The following is a 19,283-nucleotide window of genomic DNA, read 5'->3' on the forward strand; positions in this document are numbered from 1 at the left end:
CTTTGTAAGTGATTGTCCCTAGATCTTTGTCAGAATTTGTGTCAGGCAGGTACATAAGTCTCATTAGCCATAGTTGGGTGACTCACCTGCACAGTTCTATTACCTTGTGGATGAACACAGGTAGATGAAGACTGAGACAGTAAATTTCAAAGAAAAAAAAAAAAAACAAGGTTTAAAAGAGTGTCTAACAGAGTGGAATTTTGGTCACCTCTCATAGTTGGGAGATGGCACCAGTCCTCTGGGTCACCTTTTTCAGAGCAAAAAATTGTGATACTGGAAGATGTGCAGCCCACCTCCCTGCTACTGTTAAGCTTTCTTGCACCATTATCTTGTACTGAATTGCAAAACAAAGGTCTTGGCTATCAGGGGGTTACCATTGTGGTGGTTAGAGTACCAAGCACATATGTGACAATGAAATACTGACACTTTAGTACTTCCTAACTTGTAAAGGCACATAGTAAGTGCAGTATTGATGACAGAAGTCGAGATTCCTTGGTTGCCTATGTGACTGCATTCTCCACACACATATATATCTCAATCATAATATTAACAAGATTATCACTGGCTGCAATGCACCATTTGGTCCAGAAATCAAACCAATGATAGATATACATATATATAGGCGTGAGAGTGGTTGTGTGGTAAGTAGCTTGCTTACCAACCACATGGTTCCGGCTTCAGCCCCACTGTGTGGCACCTTGGGCAAGTTTCTTCTACTATAGCCTCGGGCCGACCAAAGCCTTGTGAGTGGATTTTGTAGACAGAAACTGAAAAAAGCCAGTCGTATATATGTATATATATGTATGTGTGTATATGCTTGTGTGTCTGTGTTTGTCCCCCCAACATCGCTTGACAACCGATGCTGGTGTGTTTACGTCCCCCTAACTTAGTGGTTCAGCAAAAGAGACCGATAGAATAAGTACTAGGCTTACAAAGAATAAGTCCTGGGGTCGATTTGCTCGACTAAAGGTGGTGCTCCAGCATGGCCACAGTCAAATGACTGAAACAAGTAAAAGAGCAAAGAGTATAAAAGTCATCATTTAACGTCTGCTTTCCATGCTGGCATGAGTTAGACGGTTTGACTGGAATTGGTCAGCTGGAGGGCTGCACCAGTCTCCACTCTGATTTGGCATGGTTTCTATGGCTGGATGCCCTTCCTAATGTCAACCACTCAGAGTATAATGGATGCTTTTTACGTGCCACTGGCATGGGTGCTATTTACATGACACCAGTAATGGCCATTACTATGATTCCATAGGTGCTATTTACATGACAGTGGCAACAACCAAAACAACGATGTCATTTGGCTCAATGACACACACACAAATAAATATACACTACATAAAGATATGAATTTTTCTCTCAAATTAACTTCTATGTATTTCCATACCTACTGAGAGTAAGCCCATCATAGGCAATACATCTGAAGTTTATTCATTAACAATTTCATAGGTTAAAGTATTTATTTCATAGCATCCAACATATTTGTTGTTAATTGCATCTTGCTACGTTGGACAGATTCCATTTTTATGTTGATTCTATATTGTGTGTTCATGTGTATAACATATGTACAAAATGGAAAGAAAGATCAAAATAACAATAAACCAACAAATAGAGGAAATTCCATATAGATATTTGTATTGAGTAATAAGTTGGTTAATGCAGTATGAATGCTGCAAGAGATGCTGGCAATACTAGGCAATTGTTGAGCTTAGATGATGATGGCAGCTAAACAGAAGCTGAATCAATTCTGAAAGAGGATAAGAACAATGGCGCCAATTTACCTTCATGAGGAAGTGTTTCTGTGAAAATCAATAGAAATCATACAAGTGATACATTAAACAGAGAAGCTGAGATATAGCCTGATATTACAGCTTGCTACATATTATTATCATTAGCATCATCATCATCAGCATATAATATATGAATTAAATTTGTATTCTAAGGCAAGATAGATATATTCTGTATAGCATTTTTTTAAAAATGAAATTAACTTTTGATGAGAATTGTATTCTGTTTCAGAATTCTTGCTGCTTCTTTTCCATCAGCACAGTAATCTTACTGGAAATTAAAACAGAATGAGATTAGTAGAAGTCTCCATTTAATGATATTTCAAAATTGAAATATTGCAGACATTTGCACATCTATGTCAGCTAATGTGGAAAATGTCAGCTAATGTGGAAAACAAAATGGCCTCAAATTTAAACAGAAAAATAACTTGTGTATTCAAATGATATTCATAGTCAAAGTTATTAACAGATCAACACTCAAAGCTTCCCATGCAAACTTTAGATGGACCTATTAACACAACAATATATTTCCATGACCTATTGAGTCAAGTACATCAACATCAAAATAAAAAGCAAATGGAAATTGTAGATGTGATACTCGTGCTGGTGGCACGTAAAAAGCACAATCCGAACGTGGCTGATGCCAGCCTCCCCTGGCCCCGGTGCTGGTGGCACATAAAAAGCACCCACTACACTCAGGGAATGGTTGGTGTTAGGAAGGGCATCCAGCTGTAGAAATACTGCCAGATCAGACTGGAGCCCAGACCCCAGTTGAACCGTCCAACCCATGCTAGCATGGAAAACAGACGTTAAACGATGATGAAGCTATCTATTGAATCACTTCTTCAGCAATGTCTAATGTTTTAAGCTTTGTTTTAATAGGCATGTCTCATCTCTTCCACAATCTTATTGTTGTTCTTTCTAATATCACTCACTAATACTTTAGTTTTAGCCATGCTCCTCACAAGTTTTTGTCTAGAAACTCTTCTTGCAATTCTCAAACTTCTAACCATCATGAACTGACGCTACAATAAAAAAGTAAGGCTGTGCTTATGAAGAAGTTACTATATGAACCCAGTTCTATAATCTAGAGCTGATTTGGAGTACCTGATTCATGGATTTTCTTATTCTACCCTTGGATTATGTTACCTTTAAATTCCTTTGGAGTATGTTGTTTCTGCACCCTGGGTTTTATATATATATATATATATATATATATATATATATATACACATACATATACACACACACATATATACAGGTGAGTGAACAAATGAAAGAGACACTCAACACATTTAGTATGAGTTACATATATTATTATTTAACAGTTATTGATTCAGCCCCATGTGACTTAAAATTTTGTAAGTTTCTGCAAGAACCCTGTGCAACTTTAAGTCACATGCAACTAAATCAAGCTGTTTTAAATAATAATAGTTTAGGATATTTTCTAAGTGTTACCCACTATTCTAATCTTCTTGGCCCGAAGGCTATATTTTGCTTGACTGTTCATCCTTGTCCACTGTCCTAAATCACACTCTGTATCATTTTGCTTTGTTTTGTTTGCTCTCGGTCCTGAATTCACTGGGAATGTCAGATACTCAGCTGAATTCTATATGCAAAAGGTATTACCAAATCCAAAATTAAAATCTGGTCAAACTAAAAATAGGTTGGTCCATCAGAACAAAGACAGGCCCTCAGTACAGAAGTAGGCTATTTGTAAATGTCTACTTGCAGAAAGTATTATTTTAAGAGATATTCTGAGTAATTATTCCAGTATTTTTACCACGAAGTTCAATGCACTTGAATATTTGCAGAGAGACAAGATAAAGACAAAGATTGCTAACAGCTTATGAGGTATGGCAAATTTGAGAGGAATCCAATGCAGAATTATGGGAATTCAATCAAATCTGTCCAGTGGATGATTTGAAGTCAGTAAACACACCAACAGTGGTTGTCAAGCAATGCTAGGGAGACAAACACAGATGCACAAACATACACACACATACATATATATACATATATACGACGAGCTTCTTTCAGTTTCTGTCTACCAAATCCACTCACAAGGCTTTGGTCGAGTAAAAGACACTTGCCCAAGGTGCCACGCAGTGGGATTGAACCTGGAACTATGTGGTTGGTAAACAAGCTACTTACCACACAGCCACTCCTATGCCTAATATTATCTAATATTCTGAAAGTCTCTAACTATATGGTGACTGAGTGAAATAACCAAATAGTTAATGTAATGGATAACCTGCTTGTAGATTGTCAAACGAAATCTGCTGCAGGCATTTTATTATTTCTGTGTAGAACTTTTAGTTCTACATTGTTTCAGTTTAATTAATTGTCAAGAATAGATACCGAATCAGCTGGGAATGTTAATCTGCAACTGACTGGTTTCCTATCCTAAAAGCCTTTTGGGGCTTGGAAGATATTTGAATTATGATAATCACAACAAATTTTGCATACAGCTATAGCAATGCAGCAAGTTGTGAGAGACATAGCCTACAGACATCTGCTTGCTTCAGAGAAAGAAGAAATAGTTTCAGACAGTTTTATATATAAATTACTACAAATAAGAATAGTAAATGTATGGCGATGTATCTCCTTTGAGAATCAATTGTGGTGTACATGCGGTTTTTAATCTCATTTCTATTACAAGATAAGCATAGTATTGATCTCTCTACTTGATATAAAGAGGTCAATATTCTGTCAGAAAAAGACGGTGGAATAGCAGAAACAGTAAAGTATCAGACTAGATGTGCTATGGTGTTTAGTTGTCTCACTATACTGAGTTCAAACACCACGAAGCTCACTGACTTTTATTTCTCTTTGATTTTAAATTATGCATTGGCACATGACCAGAAATTTTGGAGGAGAGAGAGCAAGTCAATTACATCAACCTCAGCACTCAGCTGATAATTTGTTTTATCAACCCTGGAAGGATGAAAGGCAAAGTTGACATCAACAGAACTTGAACTCAGAACGTAAAGACAGATGAATGCTGCTAAGCATTTTGCCTGGCATGCTAATTTTTCTATCAGCTTGCTGCCTTTTGTATTGGTAATATTAGCAATATATTTATTGACCTGCGGAGATTGATCACATCTACTTTACAAATGCACTTTGTGATAAAGTAAGAAATCAGTTTTCTAAAGGAGCAAGGTATAATTAACTAAATAGATACTGATATACTGGTTATACTTAATTTACAAATCATAAGAAAATGGGTAGGTAAGTTAGTTCCTGAGAGTACGGGAGGTGAAAGGTAGATGGATACCCACCCACACCACTTATCTTTTTTTTTTGTCTTTATGTAACATATCAGTATGCCCCCCAATACATCTTCACAACCAACCTCTTTGCTTTCTCACTAGGATAACCATGTACCACTCCTACAGCAAGACACCTGTTCCTATCCCTCAAATATACCTTAACCTCTCATTTCCTTCAATATTACTCTCCCAGTTGCAGGTTACTTGGTAAGCTCACTAGTGCTAGTGGTGCATAAAAAGCACCAGTACACTCTGTAAAATGGTTGGCATTTGGAAGGGCATTCAGTTGTAAAAACCATGCCAAAAGAGGTCAATTCAATTCTCTGGCTTGCCAGAGCTGTCCAACCCATGCCAGCATGGAAAATGGACATTAAAGTGATGATGCAGAAAATGGAAGTCTAAGCCAACTTTAGTTCACCTATTATTTAGTCTGAGGAAGAACTTGACTTTTGCAGATCCTCCTAACCTGGTAAATTTGATATGGCTGATGCTCAGATTTAAATGTGTGCATGTGTGTGTGCGTGCGTGTGCGTGTGCGTGAGAGAGAGAGAGAGAGAGAGAGAGAGAGAGAAAAACACTGGGGGATGGGGGCAGTTATAGGGAAGAAGGACTGTTTTAATGTTTATGGTGAGGTTTAGTGGGTGTATGACAAGATATGCACAGATAGATGCATTAAATGGATTTTAGCGAATGTGGTTCACAGCTTGCTAAGCTAGGGAAGTAAAAGCCATTGTAGTAACAGAAGATGCAATGCATTGGTTGCTGAGTGGTTGTTGAATAAATATTGCCAATCAGCTGCATGAAACATATGAACAATAGAGTACAAGGTTTGACAGTTTAAAGATTGCAAATTCTGCAATATGCTGTATGAAGCAGCTCTCTGCTGTTCTTCACTAGAAGTTCACCGTACGATATCTCTATATACCAAACAAATGTCACAGAACTCTTACATAAACTTTGCATATTAAAACTGCCAAAGAGTATATTTAAACAGCAGAATTATTATCCTTTGCTCTTTTCAAAGAAGGGCCCTGCCAAAAACATTGAAACTCGCTTCTCCTCACAATATACAAAGAAGAAATACTCAAACACCAGACTAAATGCAAAACAGCATTTAGTTGCATTTGTTTTAATCCTTTAGTGTTCACATCATTCTGCCAAAATTAATGCTTTTTTATCCACATTGTTTTGAACTAATCATGTCTTATCTTGTAGCTATGAAATTTTGATGAGGTAGCTGTTAATTTTTAAAACAATATTGTAGGGTTGGTCTGAGAGACCAGATCTGGCCAGTTTGAACATAAAACAGGCAGAATACTTTTGGCCGGTTTAAATGCTAAAGGGTTAAACAGTTATGTCTGATTGGTAAGTTCACTGACTTCTTGTATTATTAGAGCACCAGTGAAGATCACTGATCACGAAGCTAATGATGGTAATTGCATTCACTACAGCTAAATGGAGAGAGTAAACAACAGTTTGTCATGGCTAAAGCAGTGTGCTAATGAAATGATTTAAATTCTACATCCTTTAGTTGTTTTATTTATTTATTTATTTATTTTCTGCCCTTATTTCCTTGCTTAAAAGTAGTTGGCATGAAATAGCCATCTATATCATACGTAATGTAAATATATCATTCAAAGGCAATTTTTCTAACATTTATGCATACCTTGCTTTCATTGGACACTGCTTGCGAAGACCTGTTGAGGCAAGGGAAATCGAAATCAAATTCGATGACTGGCATCCTTGCTAGTGGAGCACTTAGAGCACCATCCAAGCGTGATCGTTGCCAGAGCAGCTAACTGATGTTCATGCTGGTGGCACATAAAAAGCACCATTCGAGTGTGCTCGATACCAGCGTCGCCTTACTGGCACTTGTGCTGGTGTGCAGGTGACACGTAAAAAAAACCCCACAATTTTTCCGTGGCCATTGCCAGTACTGCCTGACTGGCCCTCATGTGGTGGCACGTAAAAGCACCCACTACATTCTCGGAGTGGTTGGCATTAGGAAGGGTATCCAGCTGTAGAAACTCTGCCAGATCAAGATTGGAGCCTGGTGCAGCCATCTGGTTCACCAGTCCTCGGTCAAATCGTCCAACCCATGCTAGCATGGAAAGCAAACGTTAAATGATGATGATGTCTCAAGGACATGTCAGAGGGAGATGGAAATTACCCCAGTACTGGCTAGTGAGAACAGAAGTATTTTGGCCTGATTGGTCTTTGTCAAGGTTGTCACATGCTTAGATGTGTACACACCACTGATAAGGTCCAACAATGCTGAAAAGCATCTGGTGTTCTCACTAGCTGCTGCTGGAATGATCCTTACTCCTTTTACTTGTTTCAGTCATTTGACTGCGGCTATGCTGGAGTGCCGCCTTTAGTTGAGCAAATCGACCCCAGGACTCATTCTTTGTAAGCCTAGTACTTATTCTATCAGTCTCTTTTGCTGAACCGCTAAGTTGCGGGGATGTAAACACACCACCATCGGTTGTCAAGTGATGTTGGGGGGGACAAACACAGACACATAAACATATACACACACATACATATATACAACGGGCTTCTTTCAGTTTCTGTCTACCAAATCCACTCACAAGGCTTTGGTCGGCCTGAGGCTATAGTAGAAAACGCTTGCCTAAGGCGCCACACAGTGGGACTGAACCCAGAACCATGTGGTTGGTAAGCAAGCTACTTATCACACCTGATATATATTGTTTTTAAACACAGCACGACCATAAAAGATGTTATCTCTGGACAAATACTGTAGGAAATTGTCTTTCAACAACGTATTTACATTAAGTATGCTACATAGGTAGTTATTTTAATATAATACTGCTTCTATAGGATACAGGTGGCTTAATATCAAGATGAAAGAAACCATTATGATTAGACGTAACCGAACGTGGCCGTTGCCAGCGCTGCCCCGACTGGCCTCGTGCAGTTGGCCCGTAAAAAGCACCATCCATTCATGGCCGTTGCCAGCCTTGCCTGGCCCCCGTGCCGGTGGCACATAAAAAGCACCATCCGATCGTGGCTGTTTGCCAGACTCGTCTGGCACCTGTGCTGGTGGCACGTAAAAAGCACCCACTACACTCATGGAGTAGTTGGCGTTAAGAAGGGAATCCAGCTGTAGAAACACTGCCAAACCAGACTGGAGCCTGGTGCAGCCTCCATGGCATACCAGACCCCAGTTGAACCGTCCAACCCATGCTAGCATAGAAAGCGGACGCTAAACGATGATGATGATGATGATGATGTAGTTCCTTTGAAAATAGACAGGTAGGCAGAAACAGACAGATGGACAGGTATGTAAATGGCCAGACACCTGAAGATGGTTAAGTTAGAAAAGTAATAGAATATAAATATTCTTGGTGCATGAAAACTTTGTTATTTACTAAACAGAATAACAATTAGAATTGAAAAGACAAGGATTAACTATTGAAGGTTTGTAAAAGCACAGTTGTAGTGAGGTGAGGAGAGAGAGTGTGAGTGTATGTGTGTGTGTGTTTCTCAACAGAAATTGGACATTTCTTTTTGAAAAAGGATGTAAAAAGTACTAGTATTATCATCATTAACATTATTAGTAGCAAGCTAGCAGAAGCATTATCATGCCAGACAAGGTGCTAAGTAGAATTTCCGTCATCTTTACTGTTCTGAGTTCAAATTCCTCCAAGGTTGACTGTGCCTTTCATCCTAATGAGGCTGATAAAATAAGCGCCGTTTGGGCACTGGAGTCGATGCAATCAACTATCTCCCCCTCTCTACACAATTTTAGGCGTTTTGCCTATAGTAAAAAGGATTATCATTAAAACAGTACTCAGGCAGTGTGGTACAACACTGGAAAAAATAAAAGCAAAGCATTTGCCTGGCATGCTACCGATGCTGCAAGCTCACTACCTTAATAATAATAATGATAGTAATTTCAAATTTCAAATAATTTCAAATGCAAAGCATTTTTTTTTCTGTTTTTTTTTATGAGTTCAAATCTCACTAGGGTCAACTTTGCCTTTCATCTTTTCTGGCAGGGTTAATAAAATAAAATACCTATTTCTTTACTACCCACAAGGGGCTAAACACAGAGGGGACAAACAAACGGATTAAGTCGATTACATGGACCCCAGTGCATAACTGGTACTTAATTTATCGACCCCGAAAGGATGAAAGGCAAAGTCAACCTCGGCGGTATTTGAACTCATAACGTAACGGCAGACGAAATACCGCTAAACATTTCGCCCAGCATGCTAACGTTTCTGCCAGCTCGCCGCCTTTACCAATAGAGTACTGGGCTTGATGTAACTGAGTAATTTCTCCCTCTAAAATTGCTGGTCACATGCAAAAATTTGAAATTATTATTATTAAGGTAGTGAGCTCACAGCATCGGTAGCATGCCAGGCAAAATCCTTAGTGGTATTTCGTCTGTCACCATGTTCTGAGTTCAAATTCCGTCGAGGTCAACTTTGCCTTTCATCCTTTTGGGGTCAATAAAATAAGTACCAGTTGAACACTGGGGTCGATGTAATCGACTCATCCCCTCCCCCACCCAAATTACCTCCCTTGTGGCAAAATTTGAAACCATTATTATTATTACTATTAATATTTATTATTACTATCATAATTATTAAGATGGTGAGGTGGCAGAACTGTGAGTACATGCCAGACAAAATGCTTAGCAGCATTTCTTCTGGCTAAATGTCAGAGTTCAAATTCCACTAAGGCTGACTTTGCCTTTTATCCTTATGGGGTTAATAAGTATCAGTTAAGCACTGAAGTCAAAGTACACAATGAAACCCTCCCCTAAAATTTCAGGCTTTGTACATATTTTAGAAAGCATCATCATCATTATTATTATAAAACTATTATTATTATTATTATTATTATGCAAGAGAGAAATAATAAAAAAAATTTTATGGCAGATGTTAAATTGTTGTTGATATGATGTTGCCACAACTCAGATTTAATTAAAAACAAATGACAACATTAAATTATTCAACCATGTTCTCTGTCTTTTTCCTTCTCCCTAACCCTTGTTGGAAAACTAATATTTAAAGAACATCTTATTGTGTTGAAGTGTTCTTCAGTAGCTCTGATGTCTGGTGTATGAACACTATGATACCAGCAGATGTCTGCCATAGACATTTTCCTATGACCAATTCTTTGCGAGTAACCTATGGCAACAGCATTGTTCTAAGAAAGATACTTGGGCAGCCCAGATGACATGCTAACAACAAAAATGACCAGCATATTTCTGAAGTGTTGCTGCTGGCACCTACCTAACACAATAGCGATGATGATAGAGAAAAATGCTACTGTACACACCTATATAACCCCATGCCAACATCTGACGAGGAGGAAAGGAAAGCTTCACATTAGAACTATACAAGACAAGAGAAGACTGAAAAGAACTAGAAACACAGTGGAGGGCAGAGAACATAACCATTTCTTAATGGAAAATGCAATGTATATTGCTTTTGTTCAATACAGTTTATAGTCATATAGCTAATCTTTGCTTTTGTGGCATGATTTTCCAGTCATTTCTTTCTTTTTATATATATATATATATATATATATATATATATATATATATATATATTAGGTTGTTTGGAAAGTTCGTACCGATTTATAGTAGCTTACCTTTCGACGGATCTTTTCGGTTTGACCGGCAGTATTTTAAAATAATTTCCATGTAACTAAACACTTTTAAACTTCGTATACTGGTAGAATGTGTTTATAAAACATCTTTTTCTCTTGGCTTTATTGAGAAAATTCTATAGTTTGTAAGATATTTGTTGTTTTTTTTCTTCAATTTCTGCAATTTCAACCAATCAATGACGTCTATTTGAGGTGAAAACATTCTGTGCCATATGAATATGTCCCTCGTTTAAGAAACAGATTGGGTTTATTTACATTTCTGAAGAAAAAAGATACCCTTCCCCCCACCCCTAACCCTAACACAGATTGAAATGCAATAGATTGATACTAGGGTCATAATTATGGGTAACAATTTCATATGACACCACTAGAAAAAACTGCCGTTCAAACCGAAAAGATCCCCTTTCGACTTATTTTAGAACATAGTTGAGTTCATAAAATAGGATTTGGCTACACCTCCATTTAGAGCACAGTTTAAGCTATCTTTTCGTGGAAGAAGGTTTATGTTCCTATAACCTGTGTTAATTTTGTAACCCTTTAAAATGGAAGATAAGAAAGTTCATTTTCAGCACTTGATGCTTTGGGAACCAGACAAAAATTGCTACACCTCAGCTGGGATGTGTTACCCCACCCTCCATATTCACAACATATTGCTTCGGATTTCCACTTATTCAGGTCTCTGCAGAATAGTCTTAATCGTAAAATTTCAATTCCTTGGATGACGTAAAAAGATACCTTGATGAATTCTTTGCCATGAAACCATCTCAATTCTGGGAGATGGTATTTTCAAGTTAAAGGAAAGATGGAGAAGCATCGTGCAACAAAATGGTTCATATTTGGTTGATTAAAAATGTAATGGCAAGTATTTATATTGACCTTTTTCTTTCCTTTAAAAATCGACACAATCTTTCCAGACAACCCAATATATATATATATATATATATATATATATACATAAAATTACAATGCAGTGTCACTTCTTTGTAACCTCACTATCATCATCACCAATGGTAAGCTACACTTGTTCATGGCAAAAAGAAAAAAAAATCCTGTTGATGGTGTGAGTAAATAAATGGAGTTAGTACTGAATAAATGTAAATACTATTGTTGTCATTATTTATAAAGGGTGTTACCAAAATAAGCTGCTGATTTTTGTGGATTATCTTTCATCTTTTTCTAGTTTCAGTCACTGAGCTGCAACCATGCTAGGAGAACTACCTGATAGGTTTTAGTCAATCCAGTACTTATTTTTTAAGCCCGATACATATTATATCAGTCTCTTTTGCCAAACAACTAAGTTATGGGAAGTAAACAAACCAACACCAGTTGTCAAGAGGTGATGGACAAATACAACACACACACACAACAGGCTTCCTCACAGTTTTCTGCAACCAAATTCACTTGCAAAGCATTGATTGGCACAGAGCTACAGTGGAAGGAACTGCACATTGGAATTGAACCCAAAACCAATTGGCTACAAAGCAAACTACTTAACCACACAGCTATATCCTCTCCATTTGAAAGAGACCTATGTGCTTGCTTGAACAGTTAAGACAAGCTGCCAAATGTTCCTCAAATTACATCCTACTACCTTAAAGATGGAAGGACACATTGGATAATTTAGCCCTATATATAGGGTAGCCAAGGTTATTATGCCTTTGATTATAGGGCTGTTCAATCAAGATTGACGTGGGGCTAAGCTACAACATATTTTGATCAAGCTTTAGGATATAAGTGAAAATCTGGAATAGTTCTTGTGTCATCAATAAAAGTGACAATATTCAAATTGCTCTCATGCTGAGTTAATGATTTGATTTGAACATTTTTGGTTCTGTTTGCTTTCAAATGAGGATCTGCAATTATATTTATGATAACCCGTGGCCTTCTACATGGGATGGAGCCAGCCTGCGTATGCATACCTTCCCTTCTTGGGACACAAAACTCTACTTGTGAAGACCTGTTGAGGCAAGTGAGGATCAGAATCGAAATCGATCAATGGAAATTGCAGCTGAGTTACCAGTGCCGGTGGCACGTAAGAGAACCATCCGTTCGTGACCGTTGCCAGCACCGCCCCGACTGGCCTAATGCCGGTGGCACGTAAAAATCCCCCACTACACTCACGGAGTGGTTGGCGTTAGGAAGGGCATCCAGCCGTAGAAACACTGCCAGATCAGACTGGGCCTGATGCAGCCTTCTGGCTTCACAGACCACAGTTGAACCGTCCAACCCATGCTAGCATGGAAAGCGGACGCTAAATGATGATGATGATTATTCTATCTCCATAAGGTACAGTAATAATCCTTTAACATCAAAGTCATTTGAGAAGACAATTCAAAATTGTTGAGAAACAAAAAGAGAAAAATCATCAAATTTAATATGAAATCATCATCATCATCATCGTTTAACGTCCGTTCTCCATGCTAGCATGGGTTGGACGGTTCGACCGGGGATCTGGGAAGCCAGAAGGCTGCACCAGGCTCCGGTCTTATCTGGCAATGTTTCTACAGCTGGATGCCCTTCGTAACGCCAATCACTCTGTGAGTGTAGTGGGTGCCACCTGCACGTATCAAATGGTTGATATAATATTAAATACAATAATTATAAAGACCACATCTGCATATTATCAAATACTCTAAACAAACAAAACTCAAAGAAGACAAAAATTAATTTATTAAATAAAAGTGACAGAAGCTGGTGGAGAGACTGTATCATTGGAAACCCTATCATGTTAGAGCACAAGATTCTGTATGGGTTCCCAAGGTTAGCCATATTGTGGAGCAATTCACAAAAACAAGTTATGGGAATGATGATGAGAAGCCTTATCATGAGAAAGAAGGGCATCGTAGCAATTTTCAGCATCATGTTACAGACTTGATAGATGCCATTCTGAGCACTGGAAATCATTTTGTGGAAATCAATGCAGGCCTGGTAACACTAGGTGATAAATTGTATGATAAGTCTTGTACAATTCCTATCCAAATTTTAGAATACAAGAGAATAGAAATAATATAACTTCCCAAATAGTTGTTGCTTTTCCATGAACGGAAATCTCAGTGCTTAAGCAAAAAGTCCAGAACTGCAAGTAATACTCAGACTGTTTTAGACAGGAATTTGTTCCACTGGATAGCTGTTGCAGAAACCTGGATGAATTTTTCTGCCATGAATTACCTTCTTCTGAAAGAGCTCTCAACTTGGACATTCACCATGGAAACTAGTCCAACCAATGACATGAATGGCGATGAGAAATTAATGGCACCAGATATTTCTTAGTTTATTATTGATGGTGGTGCACTGATTCACACTGCAGGGAACAACTGTCTGGGGAAAAGTCTTCAGGATTGCTTTCTACACAAAAATCACGTGTGATACTGTCCAAGACCGCTATCATACATCAACAACCAAAGTTGGCATAAGTGAGAACTATGAACAGGTATACAACAGCATGTGTCTGAAAGTGCCAAGATCCCAGAAAACTGGCAGAACTTTTTGGCAAATGCAGATAACAAGAAGGAGTTGTTTTCATACCTTTCGATAAAACTTATGTCAGTATAGTTCCAAGATGATGTGTCTGTGCATAACTTCCATGCAAGGAAATGGTAGTCCTGTAGGACAATGCAATCATGACAAGATGATACTCGTCTTATGGTGCACCTTCTTCATGCCTTCCAATATTCATCCCTTGGGATGGTCCATACAGGAGACACAGATGTTACTTCTGAGTAATTTCCATCACACCGTCATTGCAAACCCAGAGGCAGAAAACTTTGGATTTCATTCAAAGCTGGAAAAGAAATCAAAATGATCTCCCTCAATGTTATTGCCTCAGGCTTAGGAGAGACAACATGCAAAGTAATTGCTTTCTTTTTCGTGCTTTCTCTGGTTCAGACACCACATCATCTTGCAAGTTTAAGAGAAACTGCTACTGTTTGAAGACAAAGAACAATATTCCACACCTTATTAAAGAAGCTACTGTTGCTGCTAATACTTCATATTAGCACAACTGGAAGATCTTGTGATACAGTTTTTCTGTGGGCTGTACTCCAATGATTCATCCTCTGGTGATGCCAATGTTGATCTCAAGAGAATGAAGATGTCACAAGATCAGGAATGTGGAAAGAATACCCCCACCCCAACAAACAATGCTTTGGACCAGCTTCTTGAAAGGACACTCTTTCAAGCAGGGGTTTGGATTACAGCTAATGAGCCTATGATGCTTGTGCAAGGCCTCTGCAACCATGGATGGACAAGAGACAAAAATAGTTCCTGTTTGGACTACACTAAGCCTTGCAAGTATTTTTTCAATCATGATGTAGAATGGCCAGGCACAAACATGTTCACTGTGCAAGTGAAAAAAAAATCAAAATTAAAATGTATACATTTGTGCAAGTACTAAATGTACAAATGTTCATTTGCAGAAGTGCATAAATGGCTTATATTTCCAAGTCAAATGACATTAATATTTATATAGTCATCACAAATTTTCAGAATTCATAAAACTTTTTAATGCATTTAATATTTGTTTTCTTTGAATTTCAGATATTTGGAGTCTTTGATGATTTGAAAGAGTGGCCTTAATAATTCAAGTATATAATATTATATACTAACTTGGTTTGATATTACATTTGATGATTTTATTCTTTTGTTCTTGATCATCTTAAAATTAACTTGATATTAGAGAGATAAAATAATTAGAAAAATAAAATAATTGTAAATTATCGTCATTTGAAGAAATTTGCAAAAGATTGTATAGATCTTCATTTGAAAACAAATGACACTAACCAGGCCAACTCAAATGTTAGAGTCATTTGAAAAGTCACTTTCTTTAAGCTCATGGGCCCATGTTCTCAAGGCTCCACGTTTCCTCATTGGTCTGATCGTTTTCCACTAGACTGAAATTGTGACTAAACCTTTAATGTGATATCAAGAAATAAACTTTTGCATCAATTTGAAATGACTGGTGGCTGGACACCTTGCTAGAGTAAGAAGCAAGAATATAACTAAAAAATGGGGTATAATATGTTTAACTCTTTCATAACCATATTTCTAGTAAAATACACTGTGTATTTCTATGAATTTGAAAAGAATCAAGAATTTGGTTGTATATAGTAAAATAACTTTTTCATTTATATCTATTTTAATCTGGTGTTTGGAACATAAAAGGTTCTTCTGTAAAATTATGAAGAATACTTCTGTAAAATTATGAAGAATACTTTAAGATAAAGAGTTTTGTATTAAGATAAAAACAGCCCGGAAGAATGTCTCAAATAGTTGGTAGCAGAAGAGTTAAAAGGATCAATTAAAATATTAAGCTCATAAGAAATAGTTTATCTGGCATTTTGTAATCAGATATACATTTAAGGTTTCCTTTCTTCATCATCAAAATCTATTTTCAAGTAAGTTTTCTTATTTTTGATGATCTCTCCAAAAGGGTTTGCACTCAAAAGATGTAAGCCTTTCTCTGAAGCATTGCAATTAATAAAGTAAACCAGATGAGTTTCAAACTTAATTCTTTAAAATAATGTTTAACCCTATAACACTTGTCAACAATTCTTGATGTTTCACATTTGAATTATATAAAGAAAACGACAAAATTGAAAATTTGGATAAGCTCCAAGGATCTTTTACATTGGAACAACAATATTGCATACAAACAGTTATTTTGTCTGGCAATTGTTGTAACTTTTACAATCATGCCTTTAGACCTACTAATTATTTTTTCCTGATAACAGATAAAGCAAATTATAGAGTTAATAGTTTCCTTCAAAATGTAGCAAAAAGTGAATAGTTTGAAATTATATTCAAAACTATGAATTTTTGCCAATTACATTTTTCATGCATCTTTTTATTCTTAGCTTACCCAATTAACATCTATTTATTAACCAATAAATTGAATTAATAGCATTCTATTATATTTTTCAAAGCTGTTGAGGTTAACTAAAAACTACAGTTATTACTTGGAATCAAATATGAATTGGTATCATGTACCATGCTTTCACCGATTGTAATCGTATTCAGACATAGAATACACACCTACTCATTCCTCATACACTTGACTAATGGAACATCCAGGATGTGACAGATGGAGTGAGAGCAGCACCAGCTGATATTCATTTCGACTGAGTAAAGTGGAGAAATAGGAGATGAATACCGTGATGAAAGAGATATATGTACCATATGATGCAAGAATCCACAACCATGTTTTTGAGTCCAACACTTCAAACACTAGCTTATCGTCTTTGGGTTGGCCTTTTGAAATCAAATATAATTATGTGGCAGGTAAGTCTTCCTTCATTTCAATCTTTATTCCTTTTAGCTTTTCACGAATCTTTAAAACGGTTTTATATTTTATTCTACATATGCTATTAATTAGTTTTTGCCAATATAAGCCATCCCACTAGGATGACTAGTCCTTGTTGTGGTGAAGTGGCTTGTGTCAATGACCTGGAGAGCTATGCCAGTAAAGTGCAAGCATCTTGTAGGCCTCCCATGTTGGACAGGTCAAAGGAGAGGCCAGACTAAGATGGACCACCTCTTGCCAGAGGCAAAAATGATTTTGGATAGGGACAAGAATGCAAAGTTACAGATGTATTAATAAAAATTCGAAACTAATAGCATTAGGGAGAGGAAAACCTTCCCCCAGGAAAACATATAACATGGTGTAGCAAAATCCAAAAAGCTGCAAGGTCAAAAAAAGCAGGAACCCCATGGAGAGAAGCAGAAAAAACCCAGAGTTGAGAACACTGGAGCAAAGTTGTCAATGGTCTGTGCACCATTAAGGGTAGTAAAAAGTAGCTTAAGTATAAAAACACAGGCCATCACTTATTTCTATCAAGTTCCTATATTTTCAATAGTGTAGAATGCTCATCCAATAATCCATTCACAATTTTTAAAATTTCAATTAGATCCTTTAAAATTTTCATCACAAATGTCACTAAATCAACTGAGTTCTATCCTCATAAATGAAATTACAGGTGGTTGACTTATCACTGTGGAGGTGCAATGGCCCAGTGGTTAGGGCAGCAGACTCGCGGTTTTGATTCCCAGACCAGGCGTTGTGTTTGTTTATTGAGCAAAAACACCTAAAAAGCTCCATGAGGCTCCAGCAGAGGGTGGTGGTAACCCCTGTTGTACTCTTTTACCACAACTTTCTCTTCCTGTTTTTTGAGTAACACTGTGATGGATTGGCGTCCCGTCCAGCTGGGGGGAACACATACACCACAGAAACCAGGAAAACAGGCCCATTAGCCTGGCTAGGCTTGAAAAGGGCGACGTTTATCGTGACTTATCACTGGCACTGTTTATTTGACTCTGTAAAAAGACAACCAAATAAACTGTAAAATGGTGCCACCAGAACAGCTCAGTGCTGAAAGTAATAATGGTATTTTTTAACCAACAAATATTTTGTTAGCAAATGCTTATTAAAATTTTTTCCAAGAGCTAACGGAAAAGGATAGTATTATCAAAAGCTTTTTAAAAACAACTGATGATTTCCATAGAAATCAGGAAATCAATTACTATACTTTTAGACAGAATTTTCTGATAAACTGCAGAGATTACTGTTTGGCATATTTCATTGTTATTTTTATCATACATTTTTTTAAAAAATATTTGAAGAAAAATGAAATATTCCAACTTCATCATCATTGTACCATTGAGATTTTACTCAGGTTAGATTATGGCAGAAAAAAAAACAAAAGGTGAGGAGAAGAAATCCCATCTCACAGGAAAGTTAAAAATTTAAAACCATTTTTCAAAGTGATATGACAACTATTTCCTCATCACAACAAGTCATTAAGAAGTTTTACAAATTAGTAAATCTAAAGGAGAAACAGCAAACATTGAGAATAAATAGAAGATATACTTACAGTTGGAGCAAAGCTCCATTGGCAGTGAGTTTTCATTACCCTAAAAAGAGACAGCGAAAATTGATCAGATATTTGAAAGCGAGAAAAAACAAAAAAATATTGGAATATAACTTTCAGTCAGTCTCACTCTCTTTCTCTCTTTTACTCGTTTCAGTCATTTGACTGCAGCCATGCTGGAGCACCGCCTTTAATCGAGCAAATCGACCCCAGGACTTATCCTTTGTAAGCCCAGTACTTATTCTATCGGTCTCTTTTGCTGAACCGCTAAGTGACGGGGACGTAAACACACCAGCATCGCTTGTCAAGCAATGCCAGGGGGACAAACACAGACACACAAACACGTACACGCATATATATATATATATATATACATATATATGACAGGCTTCTTTCAGTTTCCGTCTACCAAATCCACTCACAAGGCATTGGTCGGCCCGGGGCTATAGCAGAAGACACTTGCCCAAGATGCCATGCAGTGGGACTTAACCCGGAACCATGTGGTCGGTTAGCAAGCTACTTACCACACAGCCACTCCTGCGCCTATAAAGATTTTCTGTTATTTTGTTCCGTAATCTTTTCATATTCAGATTGCTCAGTCAAGTGTAATGCTTATTTATTCACATTGTTTTGAATTAACCACGTATTATCTTGTCGCTTCTGTATTTCGATGATGTGATTGTTTACTTTTAGAATGACATTGCAGAGTA

General features: G+C 37.2%; 1 protein-coding gene across 1 annotated transcript in view; it reads right to left on the reverse strand.

The window, feature by feature from the left end:
* Positions 1-19,283, reverse strand: part of LOC115210755 (calcineurin subunit B type 1) — a 63,245-nt gene that overhangs the window by 21,292 nt on the left and 22,670 nt on the right. The window contains exon 2 of the mRNA XM_029779470.2: positions 18,577-18,616. Coding sequence (XP_029635330.1) covers positions 18,577-18,616 — 40 coding nt within the window. The remainder of the gene's footprint in view (positions 1-18,576; positions 18,617-19,283) is intronic.

Source organism: Octopus sinensis, linkage group LG4 (genome assembly GCF_006345805.1).
Source record: "Octopus sinensis linkage group LG4, ASM634580v1, whole genome shotgun sequence".
Lineage (NCBI taxonomy): Eukaryota > Metazoa > Mollusca > Cephalopoda > Octopoda > Octopodidae > Octopus > Octopus sinensis.